The 21653-nt window shown below is 44.8% G+C and overlaps 1 protein-coding gene across 2 annotated transcripts in view; it reads right to left on the reverse strand.

Annotated features, from left to right (window-relative positions):
- Atf1 (activating transcription factor 1) overlaps positions 1 to 21653 on the reverse strand; it is a 35721-nt gene that overhangs the window by 1464 nt on the left and 12604 nt on the right. Inside the window, exons 2-5 of one of the 2 annotated variants that reach the window (XM_055626980.1) lie at positions 14260 to 14360; positions 4706 to 4836; positions 2008 to 2187; positions 1766 to 1925 (exon numbers count right to left, since the gene is read on the reverse strand). In XM_055626980.1, the coding sequence (XP_055482955.1) occupies positions 1766 to 1925; positions 2008 to 2187; positions 4706 to 4836; positions 14260 to 14360 (572 nt within the window). The remainder of the gene's footprint in view (positions 1 to 1765; positions 1926 to 2007; positions 2188 to 4705; positions 4837 to 14259; positions 14361 to 21653) is intronic. The other variant, XM_055626981.1, reaches the window with a different exon arrangement.

The following is a 21653-nucleotide window of genomic DNA, read 5'->3' on the forward strand; positions in this document are numbered from 1 at the left end:
ATGGTCTTACTGTGGAGCCCAAGTTGGCCTCAAACCTGCAATCCCCCTGCCTCATCCTCTCCTTCTCAATGATGGGATTATTTCTGGCTTTCACCGGCACATGCATACACCCACACACAGCGTAATAATTAAAAAGACAATTTTCTTTAGACAAAGTTGGCCTAGACATTCTCCTAGTTCAGCCTTGCGGGGATTCTAAGTGTGAGGCACCATTTCTGGTCAATGCATGGATCTGAAGCAGCAAATTCTATCCAGTCTAGTGAACACATGCATAAGCCCTACTGAGACACAGCTCCTAGAAGCCCCCTACCCTGCTAGCTAGCTCTCTCTACCAGCAATGTCACCAGTCCATGTCATCCAGTCAGCTTCAATTAAGACTCCTTCTAACCGAGTTCTTGCTGTATAGCCTAGGCTAGCCCTAAATTCTGAAGACCACCCTGGCTCGGAAGATCAATGCCACACTCGCATGCATTCTGTAACCAATGGAGTAATTTCCATTCTCAAGCCTTATTTATTTAGCAAGTATTTTTAAGGTCACAGCTGCCACATTCCTGTAATCCCAAGACTGAGAGGCTGACACAGGAAGACTAGTAAGTCTGAGGCCAGCCTGGGTCACCAAGAGAGATCTTGACTCAAAACACAAACCAGAGGATCTGGGAAAAGTAAACAGAAAACTTGTAGACAGAACTCAAATACCGTAATAACTGTGATTTCTGGGGGAGTAAAAACATCAACAGAAGTAGAAGCAGGCAGATCTCTGTGAGTTCTGGGACAGCTAGAGCTCCGTAGTAAGATAACACCTTGTCTCACAATTCCAAAACAACCAAACCAAAAGTGGCATGTTCTCCTACCTTTTAGCCCCTACTGCTATCTTTTGGTAAAATGCAAACTTTAAAAGACAAGCTGCTTCACATGATAAGTAAACAGTTTCTTGAAGGGGGTGTGAAGGGACACAGGATTCGTACCACTACGTAGACTTGCCGTACTGGGTAAAATGCTCCCCACCAGCACAGCACACCACAGAGAGGCAGCTATTAATACCCAACCCAGGCGGCACAGCACACTTCAGGAAGGCTCTGGTGCCAGCTGGTGCTGGCTAGCTTTATACATCACAGCGCCCGCCTTGTCTCTTCAGGGCCCTCGGCGACTCAAGCGTAGCTCACACATGATTACTGTGCATGCTGGACTCCTGCTCTGCCTGGCTTGCTGGGCCGTAGTCTGGAGCCACACCACAGACTCTCTAGGGCATGCCTGTATCACTGCATTGAGCTGTGAACCTAAAGAATATGCTGTTTGAAAAAGCTCCTGCCAATGCTGTTTCCCTTTTAAAAAAAAAAAAAAATTCATTTTTATGTACATGGTTGTTCTGCCTTCATGAATGTACACTGCATACGTGCATTGTCCAGAGAGGCCCCAGGAGATGTCAGACCCTCTAGAAATGGAGTGACAGACGGCTGGGAACTGCCATGTAGGTGCTGGTAATCTGGGCCCTCTGGAAGAGCAGCCAGTGCTCTTAATCACTGAGCCATCCCATCTCTCCATCCACGAAGCAACACTATTATTATAGAGTAAAACTGAAGAACTCTGTATCATAGAGTTAATTTAATACAGAGACTAACCAAGGAACTCATTGATCCAATGGGTAAGAGCAGTCTCCAAACGTCCACCGGACAGAACCTAGCGCACAAGAACAAGGCTGATGCCAGCCTCTTCCCTGGTTGTCCAGCGAGGTGATGCGTGAGCACCGAGAATGGGTTCTACCGACCTGTTTTTCATCAGCCGTATTTCTCTCTTCAGTTGGGGGTCATCTGTCTTCGTTGTCTGGGATGCAAGAGTCACAGGTGACGTCATCACCACGGTCTGTGGAAGCGACGTGGCAGACGGTGTGGTGCGGATCTGGTAAGTCTGCATATCTCCTGACGCAGCTGTGGAGTCAAAGCGGAGTTACTCCCGAAGCCTGGGACATAGGCCGGGACACCCGTCGCTTAGGGGGTGGGGCACACTTACTCTGCACAACCACCTGGTTGGTCGGGACAAGTATCTGCTGCCCGTCTGAGGTCTGTGCGCACTGCAGGAGCGTGCCTTGCGGAGCACTGCCCGAGTTCGTCATGGTTAACGTCTGCAGGCCCTGCACTCCATCTGCGCCTGGACTGGCCAACTGCAAGGCTCCGTTGGGGGCAATGGCAACTTTAACCAAAGAGAGGAAGTGGTCATACACAACACACGAATTCAAAGAAGGGTATAAAAAAATTTAAAAATGGGTTGAATGCAGTTCTACCTGGTTAAATCATTGGCCACTCTGGGTAAACCAGAAAAAGAAAACAAAATAGCAATGTCTTTGTAAAAGGAATTTTACACATACTACCTGAGATTTAGTCTCAAGCTATGTAACACACAGTGAATCAGAAACAACAGCACATTTTGGGTCCAGGGGCATTTCGCACTAATTGTTAACGTCACAGAGCTCTGGGCACCAATGAGGCAGCACATCTAGCCCTCGCACTGCCACCTCCGCAGCCAGCTACTAATTCCTCACCTGTCCCGAACTCCAGAGAAGGGAAGCACGGGGCACTGGCCCACACTGTAGAAATGGCCCGCTGGTTAAAGGCTTTCTGTGGGATCAGCAGCACCAGGGTTTAAGAGCCCAGTGCTCATGGGCTAAGTCCGGCATCCTATGTCCACCTGTAACTCTAGTTCGGAGGTGTGGAGCCATGACTGCCGGAGCTTGCTGTGTCAGGTCTAGGGAGAGCCTGGCTTCCTCTTCTGGCCCGTGTGCAGGCCCCAATGCACACATATACATACACAAGCACACCGAAAGACAAGTCCGCCTTAGGAGTTTTCCCTTTAAGTAACACTTAGACACAGGAATGAGGAGGTCAGCCATATGACTATCTGCATGAGGTAATGCTAGACCCTGAAGGATAAACACGAACACTGTGGTTGGAAGTACAGAAGGAAAGCCTGTGTGAGTACTGGAAGGCCGGGACAAAAACTCGCTACAGCACTTAGGCCGTTGACATTATCCCGGCTGTGACAGAAAGCCACTGCAAGGACTGGAGCCAGGGTCTATTTGACATATATATATATATATATATATATATATATATATAGGCTCTGGTGCCGTCTAACCTCAGCTCTGTGCGCCGGACTCAGGCACTTCACCTCCAAGGTGCATGTCAGCTGCCGAGCAGACAGTGGTCAGGGTTACACAGCAATCTATCAACCCCCAAAGCGAGCCTTGGCCACATACACTGCAGCCGCAGAGAGCCCGGGGGGCACGCAGCACCAACTCTAAGTCCAACCTCAAAACAGACTGAAAATAAAGATGTAACTATGCTGTTAATATCTGATCAACTTCAGTGTGGTGGTAGCACACACCTTTAATTCCCGCACTCAGGAGGCAGAGATAGGGGGATCTCTGATTTAATAAATTCAAGGCCAGCCTGGTCTACCAGCAAGTTTGCCAAGGATATACAGAGAAACCCTATCTCAAAAAAACAAAGACAGACAGAAAATTTTTAATTCTTAGAAGCAACTGGATATGACAGCACATACCTTTAATTCCAGATGTGGAGGTAGCTAGGTCTCTGTGAGTTCTAGGCCAGCCGCAGCCACACAGTGAGATACTTAATTAAGTTCATTAAATGTCATTTTAATAAATGAAAAGACTTCATTTCCTAAATGACTAGGTAGAAACATGGAATGTTCACACAAGTACAAATTCTGGCCTACCACTGACCACTGGCTGGGGACAGACTCACTTGTGTTTGGGGTAGACATGCTTTGTTACTTTTCCAAGGCCACACCTGGACCTGTTCCAGTAACGTGGCTCTTGGTACACTGACAGCCAGCGCATGAGCCACTGCTCATGGCGCCAGTGAAATCACTCTCACTTCTTTTTCTTCCTTAACTTCAAACTGAAAATTCAATTTTCATGTTTAATCCTTTCTTAAAAAACAAAAAAACCCCACAACTTTTTAGTGTATGTATTTATATTCTAGAGTACTCTGTTTCCATGTGTGCCTGCATGACAGAATACAGAATGTGAGGCACTCTGGGTGCTGGGAATCAAACTCAGGACCCCTGGAAAGAGGTCCGTGCTCTTTCTTAACTGCTGAGACACCTCTCCAGCCCATGTGTAATCTTTTATTATAAAAGTTATCAAAATGTTAGTTTCTACCAGTATTAAGGTCATAGACATACGCCAAAGAACACTTGTGAGAGGTACAGTCTCGGGGAAGGGAAATCCTATCTCTAGAGCCAGATAACGGATCCGAACACTCCATTACTTAAAAGCCATGTGACATTGGAGACAGTATCTAATTTTGGGGAGAGACAACTGTTTTTTTAGTAGCTGGCCTTGACTTATGAGCTGTAAGTCTCCATATCCCAAGTGAGAGGAGAAAACCCTACCTCCTAAGTCTGTCCTCACCCACTGTCAATGCCTACCTCACGAAGTTGTCCTAAGGAAGAAATGAGAGGAAAAACTTTCCTACATGTGTTAACCCTCAACACCCTCAAAGCACAGCAGTCTTCCTGTACACATTCTTTTGTTTTGAAGACAGGGTTTCTCTGTGTTGCAGCCCCACTGTCCTTGAAGTCACTGGGATTAGAGGCGTGTGCCGCCGCACCCAGCTTCTGCGGACATTTCTGTCAACAAGTTAGCTTGGTGCGTTTATCACCCAGGAGCAATCCCTGTACATACTGTACTGTCCGCTGCTCGTCTGATAGATGGGGGTCGGAACAGACATAGAAGTGACAGCAGGAAGGCCAGAATTTTCTCCGTCTCCTTTTCTGCCCCGTGTATCTTCAGAAGAGAGGTCTTTCAAAATTTTCCTGTAAAAATAGAACCGTGTTAATGAGACAACACCCTCACAAAAAGAAAACACTAGCCACTCTCTCCCACCCGTCTCTGATCCCACCCAACCACCCAGCCTCCCGAGAGCCCCCACACCTGTACAGGTTAAAAGTGAAGTAATCTAACTGGGTGTGGTGCGTGCCTCACAGCTTCGTAGGCGGAGGCAACAGGATTACTTGGCCCAAGATCTGAATGGAGCCTGGGCCACACAGAAAGGGGCATGTCAAAAGACAGAAGAGACTAGCCCCAAACCAGCTCACCGTGCTCTACTGAATCAACCGGTCAGAATTCTCCTGAGGAGCGGGTGGTCTTTAAAGTCAGCGTGCTGCTGAGCCAGGAGCCAGGTCCCAGAGTCACAAGAGAGCTGAGTCACCACATGCTGAGGCTAAGAAATTTAAATCTCAGAACTTCCAGTGTGACTCATCCTCACGTGACCCTGGGGATGCTAGCTTTTAACCAACCTACTCTCCGCTGTCTGGGCAGGACGGAGAGCCCTGACCTCTCAGGCCGACAGCCACTCACACACAGCGGTTAACTGACAGAGGTACATACTCATGGTTGCAGGCGGCATAAGCACGCCCGGCATGGACACCTGCGCCCGCTGTCCCTGCAGCAGCTTGTTACTGGCGGACACTGCCAGGACACTGCAAGGGCTCTACTGTGTCAAGCCCTGCTCCTGGGACACTCTGACAGGTCACTGACTCCTACCTGCCCAACGGGAATATCCATTCATCCGTCCCTCCAGATTCTCCTCTGGGATGTCTTCTGGAGAATTTCAGATTTCTACACCTATCACCCGATTTAGGGGCCTCTAAGCTTACACACTTCAGTAACCAAACTTGGCCTCACTTTCCTTAGATGACAGATCCAAAGCAAAGCCTTTTTAATGACTGCCAATGATTGGGTAAATGGAGGTTCCCTGAGTTAGGTGAAGGTTCCCATGTTCAAGTCTCTGATTCAAACCTTCCACCTCTGTTTGCTCTCCCAAAAGTTTTAAATGTACACCCAAAGAAATTTCCTTCATAATCTACATAACCTACTTTGTCTTCTGCCTATATATATGTTTCAGTATCCTGCCAGACCCAGGTGTTTCCTATATCCACAGCAGCACCAAAGCAGCTACTATGGTGTCCCAGTCTGACCTCACAGACTTCCATCAAGCTGGACCTGCACTTTCCCTCCCTCCCATGGATGTTCTTACAGACCCTGACAGCATCAAAACAGCCTGTTCTTCCTGGACTTGGCCAGCATTTCAGCCTTTTGACCTCCCTACAGTGCCCCCAATGTCAGCAGTGTAAGTAACCAGAAGAAAATCTACACTGAGGAGAATCTAACAAAAGGCTGGAATGGTGTGCTTCAGGCCCAGGACAAGTAGCTGCAGCTTCTCCCAGCATTCCTTCAGTCCCTACCTGCTGCCTTGTGTGGCTGGCAACTCTCTACTGGCAACCCTCTACCCTGAACTTTCCAGGGCAGGGGCTTCCCCTCCTCCTCTTGACCATGTAATCTGGACATTTTGTTGCTATTACTTTTTTGTTTCTCTCTCTTGATCTCTCACCCCCTTGCATGGTAACCAAGAGCTGCTTCCAATAAACCTAAATTTATATACTTCAATTTGCCTTACATGAGAAGCAACCCAAGCTCATTTTTTAATTATAGAAAAAGGGAGGAATGTTAGTATTTAGGCAGCCTGCTTCTGGGTTGCCTAGCAAGCGATGATGTCATCATGTGTCACCTGCCAAGTAGCCATACCTGGCAGGTGTGGTTATATTGCTCCTTAAAAGGACCAACCCGCAACTTTGTCACTCTCTTGCCCTCTCCCCTTTCTCTGTCGGGGCTACTCCCTCCCTTCCCACATCATGTCTGGCTCTCTCCTTCTCTGTCTTCATCACCATGAAAAACCTCTTTCATATAAAATCTGCTATGTGCATCATCATTTCATTGGTCCTAACAGTAAGTCCCTTAGAGAAACCACAGTTTGTCTAAAAAAAAAAAAAAAAAAAAAAAGGGGCCCCAACCGGGGGCCCGGGGGCGCGCCCCCCCCCCCCGCCGAGCGGGGGGGGGGGGGGGGGGGGGGGGCGCGCGCGCGCGCAGAGGCAGGCTGATCTGTGTGAGCTCAAGGTCAGCTCAACAGAGTGGGCCCTGGACTACACAGAGAAACACTCTCTCTAAAACAAAAACCAAAAACCTACCAACCAACCAACCAACCAACAAAAAAGCTGCCAGCAGACTCTCCAACAGGAGAGAATCTAAGGACACCTTTCCAGGCTCCCCAAGATACTCCCTCGGAAACAAGAGACTAAGATTAGGACACCACAGTTGCAAGGAATCCTGGAACCAAGTAAACGAGTTACAGGCACGAATATCAAGCAGCTTCCCTACTCCTCCAGAAAGAGGACTGGGTCCGAAGAGAGAAGTGTTTCTTATGAGAACTCACATGACTCCAAAGAACAAGGCTGGGCACTACTAGGTTCTGTGGCCCCCAAAGCACCACTGATCTTCCATCCACCTTCTGCCTCAGTCTCTACACTGTAGGATTATGGGCATATTCCACCTAAGGAACAGCTCCACTGAACTGTCAGGCTAGCTTCCGGCAGCCCCTTTTACCCTCCAGCTCATCTCCATTCCTCTGTGATGCCCGTTGAACCACAGAGCCAGTCTCTCCAGGGAAACCTCCAGTGGCCACCCAAGGCTACCTAGACTCAGGTCAGAGCATCCCTCACCATAGAAATCTCTTGCATCAGATGAACAGAGACCTGCAACTCAGACATTGTGCAGAGGGCAAGAGACTTGACTCTTGACCTCCTAAAGGGAAGTCTTCATCAACCCTCCTCAAAGCTCAGGGACCTACGTGAAAGAGGGGGTGGCAGGTACCTCTGTGGAAACAGGGTCAGACATAACAGGACTGACACTCACATGAACCAGGAGGCTCCTGACTTCCTCCGCTTGGCCTCAAACTAACTCTAGCAATCTGCTCTAGTCTCCTGGCTCCTTCTCATCCTCTAGCGCGTTCAATTGCAGGGTATTTGATCGCATTGTAAACCCCAAAAATTGTGAAGTGTAAAAACCCTGTTTCTTTGTTGTGGCTGAGCCCTAGCACACACCTTTAATCCAAGAGCTTTCTGTACATAGGATTTAATAAAGTCAACCCTAGGCCAAGAGGTGGTTTGAGAAACCGCTGACAGGGATTAAAGAGGAGGGGCTTCGAGTTGAAGGATAAAATAGCTTAAGTGCATAGGGCCAGAAGGACAAATAGAAAAATTAAAGCCATGTGTGGCTAATAGAGCCATGAATTTATGGGGATGCGATTTGTTACAGCAATGGAAAACACAGATTAATCTCCAATCTCAGAAACTAAAAAATAAAGTATGCTTCTGAGAAAAATATTAAGAGGTATTGTTGAGAACAATCACAGACTGTCCAGGTTGTCCATAAGCAGGACACAACAGGTCTTTCAAAGGTTCCACTTGCTCTACCGTTAAAATGGCTAATGACAAGCCTACACGGGTGGATCAATGGCCTATTACAAAAGAAAAATCACAGGTTCTAGAATAGTTGGTACAACAGCAGCTAAATGCTCAGCACACTGAGGAAGCTACCAGTCCACGGACTTCTCCTGTGTGTGTTATAAAAAGTCAGGAAAATGGAAGGTGTTAACAGATTTAAGAGCTATGAATAAGTTGATTCGACCATTGGGCTCTTTACAGCCTGGAATCCTGTTGTCTTCTTTATTATCTAAGTCATGGCCTTTGATAGTAATTGACTTAAAAGATTGTTTTTTCACAGTACCTTTGCATGAGCAGGATAGGGAAAGGTTTGCTTTCAGAGTGCTAACTTAGAATAATAGTGGTCCTTTGAAGAGATATCATTGGAAGGTGCTTACCACAAGGCCCATTAAGCATTCCTACCTTGTGCCAATATTTTGTACAACAACCATTAGAAATAATTCTGTTTCCTCAATCTAAAATTTACCATTGCATGGATGGTATCCTACTGGCTGATTCAGATGCAAATACCTTAGAAAAAAAATGTTTGAAGTAAAGAGATTTTTGCCTTGCTGGGGATTACAAATTGCTCCAGAAAAAAATACAGAGGAGATTCTATCAATTATCTAGGATATAAGATAGGTTTACAGGAAATTCAACGACAGAAAGTACAAATCAGGACAGATCAAATGCAAACTCTTAATGATTTTCAAACATTGCTATTAGATATTAACTGGCTACTTCCCACAACTGGATTAACTGCTCAAGAGCTGAGTAATTCATTTAAAACCTTACAAAGTGATAAGGACTTAAACAGTCCAAGAAAGTTATCAGCTGAGGCTGTGAGAGAACTGCCTCTGACAGGAAAGAAAGTAAAGGAAACAGGTGTGGATCGCCGGGATCCTAAACTGGATTCTATTCTGGTTATTTCGCCTTCTGCTCATTCTCCCACGGGAATTCTTATGCAGAGAGAAGTAGTGACTTAGAATAGATATTTTTAGCACACAGAGTAAAAAATTAAAGGAAATATTTCTGAATTGATTCTGAAAGGAAAACTTCATCAATTAGCAGGAATAGACTCAGCAGAAACTGTGGTACCTTTTAATGCTGAAATTGCAGAAACACTGGCAAAGAGTAAGCAGTAATTTTTGGGGAGAGATGAACAACAAATATCCCAAAAGCAAGAGACTTCAATTTATAAAGAGAACTAATTGGATTCTCCCTCATATAATAAACAAGACACCAATTTCTGGAGCACCTACATTTTATTAATGCAAATAAATCAGGAAAGGTGAGTTATATAAATCAGGAAAACTAAGTAAAGTGGCTCAGGGCCCTTGTGATTCAGGAGTTGTATGCCATTCTAATGATGTTATATGATTTTCCTGAGTCTCTTAATATAGTTACCTACTTAAAATAGGCAGAAAGAGTTGTTTTACATGTTGAAACCACGGAGCTTATTCTGGATGATGCAGCATTAACTTATATTTATTCAATTACAACAAGTAAATTAGAAATAGAAATTATTTCCAATGAAAGAAAAGAAACGCAAAGCACAGTGTTGTAAACTAAATCACATAAATGTCGCCTGCTTAACTAGGTTGAGTCGAAAACACAAAACTGATTATCTCATGCAGTAGATCACATAAACCCGTTTCCTACAAAACAACAGAAATGCAAAGCACAGGGTTGTAAACTAAATCACATACATGTCCCTTGCTTATCTAGGTTAAGTGGAAAACAGAAAAATGGTATCTAGTGCAGTAGAGCACACAAACCCGTTTCCAACCAAAGAACAGAAACACAAAGCTCAGTGTTGTAAACTAAATGAAAGAGGAGAAAGTTAAAAACAGCGTTGGAAACTAACACGTGTATCATACACGTATCAGCTCTCATATGTGTCTACCAGGGCCCCTAGCAAAAGGGAATGATGAAATTGATCAGCTGTTAGAAGGAAATGTGCTAGAAGTCGCAGAATTTCATAAGGAACACCATGTTAACAGCAAAGGCTTGAAGAAAGATTTTTCCATCACTTGGCAACAAGCTAAGGAAAGTACATGGCAATGTTCTACTTGTTCTTTGTATGACCAAACTCCATTACCTGCAAGAAGACCCAAAAGGTCCTCAAAGAAATGAAATTTGGCAAATGGACATGTTTCATTTTGCAGAGTTTGGAAAATTAAAGTATATACATCATAGCATAGATACATATTCAGGATTTCTGAGGGCAACTGCTTTAAGTTCTGAACTGGCCAGTTCTGTAATTATACACATTTATTTATGGCTATCATGGGGGCACCTGCACAAACTAAAGTGCCAGCATGTCTCTAGCAAAACGCAATAGTTTTTTGTATTAACAACATAAAACATATTACAGGTGTACCACACAGTCCTACAAGATAAGCAGTTACTGGAAGTTCTAATTGCACTTTAAGAGATGTTAATAAAAAGAAGTGGACAATAAAGGCCCCCAGAGATGGATTACACAGTGCTTTCACTTTAAATGCTAATGAAAAGGGAACACCAGCTGCAGAGAGACATCAGATAATGGAAAAAACCTGCTGAATTAAATCAGCCTGTGTATTTTAAAGATGTGTTGACCTCAGAATGGAAACCAGGATATGTGTTACACGTTTGGGAAGAGGTTTTGCCTTTGTTTCCACAGGAGAAGAAAGGTATGGATATCATCTAAACTGATAAAGATTAGATTTGAACGAGAGATCTCCTGAATAAAAAGAGGCGATAGTTCATTATTATATAGTTCATTATTTTTACAGCTTGGTAATTCAGTTCAAACTGAAGAATAGTTTTCTTCTTAAATAAAAAGGATATTTTTGCTGCTTGGTATTTTAAAAGAGGAGATTTAAAATGTTTTGAATAACAAATTAGAGCTAAGATGAAAATTTGAGCAGGGTGGTGGCAGTCTGTGCCTTTAACCCTAGCAGAGATAGGCGGACCCCTATAACTTAGTTGCTCTTTAAGTTCCAGGGTTATAACTGAGCAGGGTGGTGGTGGTGCACACCTTTGATCTCAGCTCAGAAGGCAGAAGCATGCACCTCTGAGTTCATCGACAGCCTGATCCGTACAGATCAAGTTCCAAGTAGAGAAAAACTTAGATCCAGGTGTGGTGGCTCACACTTTTAACCCCAGCAGTTGGAAAGCACAAGCCTTTGATCCCAACACTTGAGAGACAGAGGCAGACACAAAGAAATCACAATGATTTAATTTTAAAAGCCATTTACAAAAGGCAGGCTAAAATTTAAAATGAATGTCCTTTATAATCTAAAAATAAATATACCTAAAGGTAAATATAATTTCATATTTTCAAACAAACTTTTTTAAAATTTCAATTGAGAGATAATACTTTTTCTATTGCCCAAAACCAAACCAAACCAAACCAAACCAAACCAAACCAAACCAAACCAAACCAAACCAACAAACAAACAAAAAAACCAAAAAACCCAAGGCCAAAGGCTTACCAGCACAAAGCCCAAAAAGTCAGGGAGCTGAGGAGCTGAAGCCTAAACTAAAGCCAGAGCTTGAGCTAACAGCCCTTTCTTCTCCTCTACACAGTCTTAACACCCCTCAACTCAAACCCCTCCCCATCTTTAATCCCTGTCAGCTGATTTCTCACTCAGCCTCTTGGCCTAGGGTTGACTATTAAATCCATACAGAAAGCTCTTGGGTTAAGTGTGTGCTAGGGCTCAGCCACACCAAAGAAACAAGGTTTTACAGTTCGGTTTGGGGGTTCAAATGCGATCAAATATGCTGTAACAGTTGTCGCTTGAGTTCTCTCTCTCAACCTGTTTCTCTATTACTGTGCTGGTAAAAACTGCCTCTTCTCTCTCTGCATTGTCCCTTTAGTAGCTTCCCTTTTCTCTCTCTTTGCCTGAGAGTTGGGCGTATTCTACTGACAATTTTGATTTGTCACTTTCTCTGCCTCTCAATTAAACATCACTTTCAAACAAGGGTTACCTTCCTTCTACAAACTAACTTTACTTTCATTGTCTGGGATTAAAGGTGTGTTCCAACACCCAAGCTTTTCTTTACCTGAAACTTGCTCTATACCAGGCTGGCCTTGAACTCAGATCTACTTGTCTCCTGGATTAAAGGTGTGACTGTATTCCAGCCAGATTACATAGACCTAGAATTTCTTTCAGCAGTCCTGCTCTGAATTAAACTTCCTCTGCACCGAAAGTTTTATCTTCCCATGTATATTAAAAGTACTAACTCTTACTTGCTAGAACATTCTTCTAACAGCCCCTTCAAAGACCACCATATAATTCCAACATCTATGCTATCTAGGTGTTAGAAGCTGCTGACATTATCCCCACCAATGGGGGGCAGTTCCAGGTTCTCTGTATGATAAATAACTTCAGACATTTTCAATATTCTGGAATCAGAGTCTTGTTTGAATCCTACAAATTTTTTTTCTTCGTTTTAGCCAACTATCAATCTAGTACACAAGTTCTGAGCAGCCTTCTGTCTACTGTGGCTCAAAGCCTCTGCAGCGCCTTGGATCTGTTGCTAGGATACCAGGCTATGGGCTATGGCTACATCCTTCAGTTCTCAGAGCACACATGTGCTCGGGAAGCCATTTCTAGCTTTCAGTTGCTAAAATGTTACAAGTAGGTGTTGACCTGCATGAATTTTTTTCTGCCAAGTATTTCTGTGGATTCTTTTTTGCTATTGCTTATTATATTTACGATTTATCTGTATGCAAGTGTGTGAGTGCAGAGGCTGGAGACAACTGCCTCAAGTTCCTTTACTTGGTGAGCTACCCCAGCACGGGTTCTGACTTCTCAGGAGGCTCACTTCCATGCATATCTGAGGACTTCCAGCCAAGCTCAGCTTTGGGCCTAACCTACAGCCACCTGGAAGCCTTACCTTGGGAAGCTTCTTCTCAGAGTCTGACCTCCTCTGTTCAGTAAAGGAAACTCAGGCCAAGTCTCTCTACCACACAGAAAACAGACACGTATTCTAGACGTGCTTTTCATGCTTGCTTCAACATCCGTCTGCTTTCACACCTTTTACTGTATGCAAGTGCTTTCTGCTTACTGCAAGTAGGTGGTAATACAAGTACTTTGATGCAAGAATGTTTCTGTACAAGTTTTAAAATCCAACTTTTTGCTTCTTTTCATCTCTTGGGGTGTACAAGGATACAAAACACAGGCCCTTGTACATGCTAGACAAGTCTTAACAACTGGGGCACATCACTGAATACAGAAGTCCAGGCCAAAAGTTGGATTTAGTCCATTATTCTAGCCCTCTAAATACACACAACACACACAAACTCCTGCAGGCAAATACATATACACATAAAATAAACCCCAAAATACACACACATACACGTGCTAAAACAGTGCTACAGAAGAAAGATCTTGGCTTGAGTCAGTCAGGAGAGGCAACCAGAGGCTTCCACTAAGTGCATCCAAGAGTTATGCTGAACGCAGAGGTATTCCAGGCACAAGAGAACACAAGGGCATAGACAAAGCTCAGGTGCAGAGAGAGAACGAGCGTGCATTGTAATCCAGTTCCTATAGCCTGCAAATCCTGCTTTTATATAGCTGTTAAGTTATAACCAGCAGCAGGAGCCGGGCAGTGGTGATGCACACCCGTACTCCCGGCACTCGGGAGGCAGAGGCAGGAGAATCTCTGAGTTTGAGACCAGCCTGGTGTACAAGGTGAGTTCCAGGACAGCCAGGGCTACACGAAGAACCCCTGTCTCAAAAAACAAACTACCAGCAGGGCATGGTGACACACGCTTTTAATGGCAGCACTGAAAGGAAGGGAGGCAGTGGATCTCTGTGAGCTCTAGGGCAGAAAGGCCCTGTCAATGTCATTAAACTATCTAAACTCTTCAGCTTACTCTTTAGCTTTTCACAGAACCGTGTGAAAACATTTGACAGAAGTACTGACCTGTAAGACGGGCGCCGGGCCAGGATCCCGTGAGCTTTCTTTGAGGGGCCTATGCTGTCACTTGAGTCCTGAGACTCCTCGCTTTCTGACAGAGATGACACCTAAAAACCAGAACCGATTTTAATATGCCGAAGAATCCGACTTTCAAACAAGTACCTGTCCTCTGTCCCGAAGACCCGCTTGTGCATGACTTCCAAGGTCTAAAGGAGGAGTGCACTCCAGGAGCCCAAGCAAGCACACACTCAAGAGCAAACAACAAACTGGATCTCATGGTGCGCAGCCTTAACCCTTTAATCCCAGCACTTTGGAAGCAGAAGCAGGCAGATGTGAGTTTGAAGACACCTGGTCTACAAGATAAGTTTCAGGGCAGAGAAACCCTATCTCAAGAATCCAAAAAGAAAAAGAACACAGTCCAGAGCTAACAATAATGCTTGTACCTCAAGTAAAATGATGCTATTGGGAGGCTGGAGAGATGGCTTAGCAGTTATGAGCACTGGCTGCTCTTCCAAAGGTTCAGCGCTCAATTCCCAGCACCCACATGGTAGCTCACAACCATCTATAGAGGGATCCCTCTTCTGACGTGCAAGTGAACATGTAGACAGAGCACTCATGTCCATAAAACATTTAAATAAATAAATCTTCAAATGATATTATTCTACTAGTTAAAAAAATAAAGATACTTCTGATCTGGCTCTAACCATATTCACACTTGCTATTGAAAAGCCTATTACATACCCAACTGTCCACACCAAGGAGACTGCTGAAGACATATCTACAGATCAAGGGCTGTGTTAGATGGATGCATGTGGAAGGCCAGGGATGGAGACAGCTCACTGATTATGAGCCTGCACTGTTCTTCCAAAGGACCAGAGTTCAATTCTTAGCAGACACACTGCAGCTTCATAAGGATCTGATGCTTCTGGCCTCCACAGGCAACTGCATATACATGCTGGCACTCACAAACAAATTCATATAATTTAAAATAACAAATGTAAGTGTGTGAAGGCCAAAGTCTTTGAAGTCTTTAAAGCCAGAAAAATAAACAGGCAACTAGACCTAACTCCAGAATACTTTAACATTAACAGGCTGGTAAGAAGATCAGAAAATAATAAGGCAGGTGAGTAGGCTGCCTCAGGAAAATTAGCGAAGGCAGTAATGACAAGACAACCAGCGGTATCACATGCTACAAGGATGGAGAGGAAATGGTGGCAAGAAGTGGGTGTCACTAAAATATATGCAATTTTAAGAACTATAGTCAGCAATGTCTCATTTAACAATTAAACAAACCAATATATGTGAGGCACCTTACATGGTAGAGACAGTAAACATTACCTATTTTTAAACCCAAGCTTTTGGCCGAGACAGGGTTTTTCTGTGTAGCCCTAGCTTTTCTTCAACGCCGAGACCCACCTGCCTCTGCCTCCAGAGTGCTGGGATTAAAGGTGTGCACCACTGCCTGGCCTATTTTTAACTCTTAATTAATGAACTAAAATACCAAACATTTGCCTAAACTGGACTATATGCCACCTGACTACAGAATCCAGCTCTCTGCATGTCTGCTGTCTAAACCCTTCCCTTAGCCAGTTACACAGAAATGCTCCACCCTTCTTGATGAGTGGTTCCAGCCGTACAGCAGCTCATTCCTGTGACCCCGGCACTCAGGAAGCTGGGCGACCATGCTTTTGAGGCCAGTTTGGGCTAAAAGTGAGAGACCCTTTCTCAAAAAAGAAAGCAACTGCCAGTGTTCTCCTGAGCTCAACACCCTTCATATCTTCCAGGAAATCTGCATCTGATAGGAACCAGTACCTGTTCCTCAGGTACCTGTCACTGTCATGATTCAGGTAGCACAGGATGCTCCATCCACTTCCTCCAATTCCCCAGACAGGGTCTCACTATGTAGCTCTGGCTGTCCTGGGCTCACTCTGTAGACCAGGCTGGCCTTGAACTCAGATCTGCTTGCCTCTGCCTCCTGAGGAGTGGGATTACAGGTTACTGCACCAGGTCTAACCGCCAGGCCTTATGCTCTGTTTCTTCAGGCACTTTAGTTTGTTCCTAAATTTACTTCAGACTTTCTAAAGTTAAGGCAATAAATCTCTTTAAAGACCAGATGCTAGCAAACAGGAGGGGCATCTTTACTAGTCTCAAATCTACGCAGCTGCCTCTGTCACAAAAAAAGAACACTGCAGCTTTGTGTCACATAGCAGAGACCCCAGCACTTTGAAGTTTGAAGTTGCCTCAGCTACACAGCCAGACTGTGGCTCAAAACAAAACACTACTCCAACAACCCTGCAGTCCCTGTATGGTCGGGAGGAAGAGAGCTGTGACATTTCCTTCCCAGACAGCCTCTTAGGAAAACGACAGCAGCTCACCCTGCCACGCCTTGCAGCCAGAAGGTAAAAGTGGGAGATCACAGGAAAGATGCTCTGTACTGGGAAGACTGGGAAGAAAGGGGGGGCATGGTTTGACCTTCACTTACAATCCTTGTACCTGACCTCAGGGAGGTACACTTTTTTTTTTCTTTCCCTTCAAAACAGGGCTTCTCTAGCTTTCCTGGCCTTGCTTTGTAGATCAGGTTGGCCTTGAACAAGAGGTCTGCCTGCCTCTGCCTCCAAGTGAATGCTGGGATCAGAGACGTGCATGACCATACTCAGCCGGAGAGGTAATTTCTTATGCTAAGATTCATGTTTTTGTGTGTGTTTGTGTGTTGCTGTTTTTTCATGAATGTACCAGCAGGAAAAGGGGTCTTTTCTTTAAGAAAGTTTCTTTTCAGCTAGGCGGTGATGGCACATGCCTTTAATCCCGGAACTCCTATGGAAGGTAGAGGCAGGCAGATCTGAGTTCGAGGCCAGCCTGGTCTACACAGCAAGTTTCAGGATAGCCAGGGCTACACAGAGAAATCCTGTCTTGAAAAACAAAAACAGTAACAACAACCGAAGTTTCTTTCTAGCCAGGCATGGTGACATAGGCCTGTAATCCCAGCACCTAGCAAAGTTGCACAGCCTGAGCTGCACAGTGTCATCCTGTCTACAAAACATCCTATCTCATTTCCTTAACTTCTAAACAAACACTGTCCCCTGACAAAAGACGTCTTGTAATTTCACTGCAGTATGTCAGGAATTCTCCAACACACCTTTTCTACTCGCTTCCCTAACCTGCAGCCTTACTTTTAGTTCCACAGTGGCGCTAAGTACAGCAGCATGAGGATGTGTAAAGACCAGGGCATCTCAGAGCAACCCCTCTGGAAGATCTGCACATGGGAAGAGGACAACGGGCAGTGGCCCAGACCCTCTTACTGACATCTAAGAGCAAGTGAAAATGGACCTAACAATAACTTCCCAGCCCCGTACACATGGCACTGTGCTACAGACATTTGAGATGTGACTGTCTTTGAGGCACATGTGTTAAGTAAGCACTAGGCATACTCTCGGGGTTGGGCAGCCACACCAGTCACAGCAGTGGCAGCTGTACAGGGAAAGCGCTGTGCCACAGCAGCAAAGGAAGGATGAGCTTCAGCTGTGACCTGCCGGATACACTGCCAGAGGTGAATAGGGACAGAAGGGAAGAAGAGACAAAAGGGCATTTCCAAGTAAAATGAAATGCAGACACAGAAGCTCCCTCCACAGACACCACAGAGGGCCAAACCCAGGGCCTAGCAAGCACCTACCACTGAGCTAAATCCTCAGCCCAGTCTTGAAAGACCTGACTGCAAAACATTCAAGAAATCCAGTGTTGCCCAGCCCAGTGGCGTACAACTGTAATCCCATCACTCATGGAGGCAGACAGAGGACAACTGCTATGAGGTCAAGGCCAGCCTGGTCTACAAAGTGAGTCCAGGACAGCCATGGCTACACAGAGAAACCCTGTCTCAAAAACAAACAAACAAACAAACAAACAAACAAAGGAATCAAGAGTAAAAGTAACAGAACCTACAACTTGGCACTGTCTTCTCTAAAGAGTCAAATGGTAAACTTCAACCACACAGTTATCATTTGTGTGGAACGCTGATGGGAGTCTGTAGAGTCCACCTGAGACCTTTCTAGATTTGCTCCACAATGCAACAACCCCTGGTGTGACCCCAGACCCTTCAACAGGCCAAAGAACACACACCTGTGCCAAAAGCATTTCTTGTTTGTCCTGGCCAGAAAGTAACTTAGTGCAGCTTTACTCTTCAGGAAATCAGAACCTATTTTCTGCCCCTTGAGACATAAATCACCAACAACACAGAAATGTCTTTTGCAAACACCTAAGTGTGTTCCTTTCGGTGTCTGTGGAAGAAGCTTAACTGTGACAACACCAGTCGGCAATCACAGGGGGCTACACACCCTGCCCACACCCACAGGAAGGGCCTCAGAACTTACTCCACACACCCCAGTGCTCACAGCGCTCCCCACAGGGCTGCTGACACAGCTTGCTGGTTAGAGCACTTGTACACGGCATGGACGGGGAGTCCCTGGCACAGCAGCGTACACGTGGGCGTGCCTGAGGCCCAGTGCTGCAAAGGTAGAGGCGGAGGACTCCTGGAGCTTGCTGACCAGGAGGCCAGCCAAACCAGAGAGCAACCTTTTCTTAAAAAATAAAAATAAAAATTAAGGTATCACAAGGCATGGGGCATGAATACACCCCCCCAACCCCCCGCTTCTGTTGCAACACAGCATTGGCTATCATGCTGCAAGAGTCTAAAATCTCTTTTAATAAATGTTCACTTCTTTGTTTGGTTGTTTTCTGAGAAAGAAACCGGTTTCTCTGTGTAACCCTGGCTGTTCTGGAACTCCTATCTATAAACCAAGCTGAAGCTGACCTCAAACTCAGGAGATACACCCCCCTTTTCTGCCTCCTCTGCTGGGTTAGAAGCATGTCCCACAGCCGGGCAGTTGGCACATGCTTCTGAGTGCTGGGTTTGATCCTTAAAACCCACATGTTTGGGAGAGGAGAAATTATTCCCAAAAGTTATCCTCCAACCTCCACAGACACTGGCACTTACCTAACACCCCTTCAAAAATAAGTGTTTAAAAAGAGAAAATGAAAGAGATAAATGCGTCTGTTTCCACATCAGCACTGAGGGAACTTCCTGTGACGATGAGCTCGGCATCTGCTCTAACACACAGTGGCCACTGTCAGGTAGCTGGGCAGCCATCAGCAGGACTGGAGGGCCTGTGAGTGCAACGCCCTCTCATAACCATCGGCTTCGAGAACCAAGAGCTCAAACTGCAGCGCTCTATTACTGGTCAGATAAAACCTAAGTCATGTATCTGGCCCTGGAGAGGTGACATGCTCTGCTGCCCAAAACGCCATCTACCAACCTTATGACTATCTAGTGGCAAGATTCCAGCCAGAGACTTCCTGATAAAAGAGCAAGGACCTAGCAATCACTGTTCCTTCTGATAAGAGTCACCCCACATGGGTTTGTCAATAAGTTGAATAGGAAAATGACATCCCTCCTCCCCCCAAAACCCCATATTCTAGCGGCCTTACAACTAGTACAAAACCTTCCTAAAATGTAGATGGTACAATAGTCTCTTTTGAGTGTGAGGTCCTACATGCTGTAATAGAACACCCAAACCTACTGCTCCTTGTGTCTCACCTGAATTCTCGTGGTGGAGATCCAAAGACCAGGGGGCCAGAGTAAGATCCTGGTGACAGTTAGGGTCTACATAGCCCTGACTATCCTGTAACTCTCTATATATACCAGGATAGTCTCAAACTCACAGAGATCCACCTGCCTCTGCTGCCCAAGTGCTATGATTAAAAGTGTGTACCACTACGTACAGCTTGAGGGAATAACTTTTAAGTTCATGTAAATTTAAATAATTAAAACTGAAAAACATGTCGGCTACTGACTACATACTAAAAAATGCAATCCTAGTTAGGTGTGTTAGTCTCAGTACTCAGGAAGCAGAGGCAGGCAGATCTCTGAGTTCAAAGCCACCCCGGTCTACAGGAAAAGTTCCAGGATAGCCAGGGTTACACAGAGAAACCCCATCTGGAAAACAAAGAAAAATGAAACCCTATCTTGATAACCATTAAACCTATCATGAACAGTGGCTTGTTAATTAATAACATATCAGCTATACATACTGTAATTCATTATTGTTTTTACTGAGTTCTTAATGTATCAAAGCCATTAAATCAACATATAAAGCTCTACCTTTGTATGTTAAAGGTCTACCTAAGACTGGGGGCGTGGTGGCACACAGGCATAGGCAGATGGATTTCTGCTGAGTTCTAGGTTAGACAAGTAAGACCATGTCTCCAAGCCCCCAAAACAGGCATCCTCTCTTTCTGAAAATTCCTTTAATGCATGCTAACTAGAAGCTTTGTACCATTGAGCTTCATCTGAGCTACATCTGCAGCCCAGTTCCTTACTTAATGTCAAGATAATTCAACCCAAACTTTTGCAGGTTAAACTGTTCATATGTTATTGTAGGAGGTTTTTCCTCCCGACTCCATGCTCCCATAATAAAAGCTCATGAGACTGATTAAATATTATATAAACACCTAGGGCATATAGTTAGGCTCTTCTCTGACTAGCCAGTAACTTAAAATAACCCATTTATACTAATTTACATTCTGGTTACTTGGGCTCAGGTATCATGCATCCCACCTCTTTTACATCTTGCTGGCCGAATCCCGCTTCTGGCTCTATCCTAGAATTTTTTCTGCCTTCCGGATGCTCTGCCTCCTATTTCCTGCCTAAGCTATAGGCCATCAGATTTATTATTGACAATACAAAAGAGATTTCTTCTACAATATGTACATCAAAATACACTTTCAAGGGTTGGGGATTTAGCTCAGTGGTAGAGCACTTGCCTAGCAAGCTCAAGGCCCTGGGTTTGGTCCTCAGCTCGGGGGGGGGGGGGGGGGGGAGACAAAATAACAGAATACACTTTCAGAAGAATTACAATTCCATCTATTTAAAATTAAACACCTCATCCTAACACAGGGATTCCCTTTACCTTCATAAACTACCATTTGCCTATGGGCTTCATCTGTCTCCTCTCCAGTCAGGAACAGTCATTCATCCCTGTGGGACAAATATTATTCCCCCCCCCCTCCCTTGTTCTTTCCCCCACTCTCCTGTCTTTTGTCTGTTATTCCCTGCCCTTTGTCCTTCTGGGGTAAATAAATCTCCTTTGTGCAGAGAGCTTGCTCTTGGTGTGTCCTCATTTCACTAAAATTAAGTTAGTACTAAATAAAATCTATTCAAAACCAGCTCCTCTTTGCATATCAGCCACAGTCAGACAATGTTATAAAGAGCTTTTCCTTCATTAATCTCCAAGAGTATGGGGTGATTTGCCATTGGGAAGGCATTTTGTTTCTAGAACATATTTACTGTGTGTGTGTGTGTGTGTTTTTTTTTTTTTTTTTTTTTTTTTTTTTTTTTTTTTTTTTTTTTT

The sequence above is a fragment of the Psammomys obesus genome, unplaced genomic scaffold, assembly GCF_907164565.1.
Source record: "Psammomys obesus unplaced genomic scaffold, mPsaObe1.curated_primary_1811, whole genome shotgun sequence".
In the NCBI taxonomy this organism is placed as follows: Eukaryota; Metazoa; Chordata; class Mammalia; order Rodentia; family Muridae; genus Psammomys; species Psammomys obesus.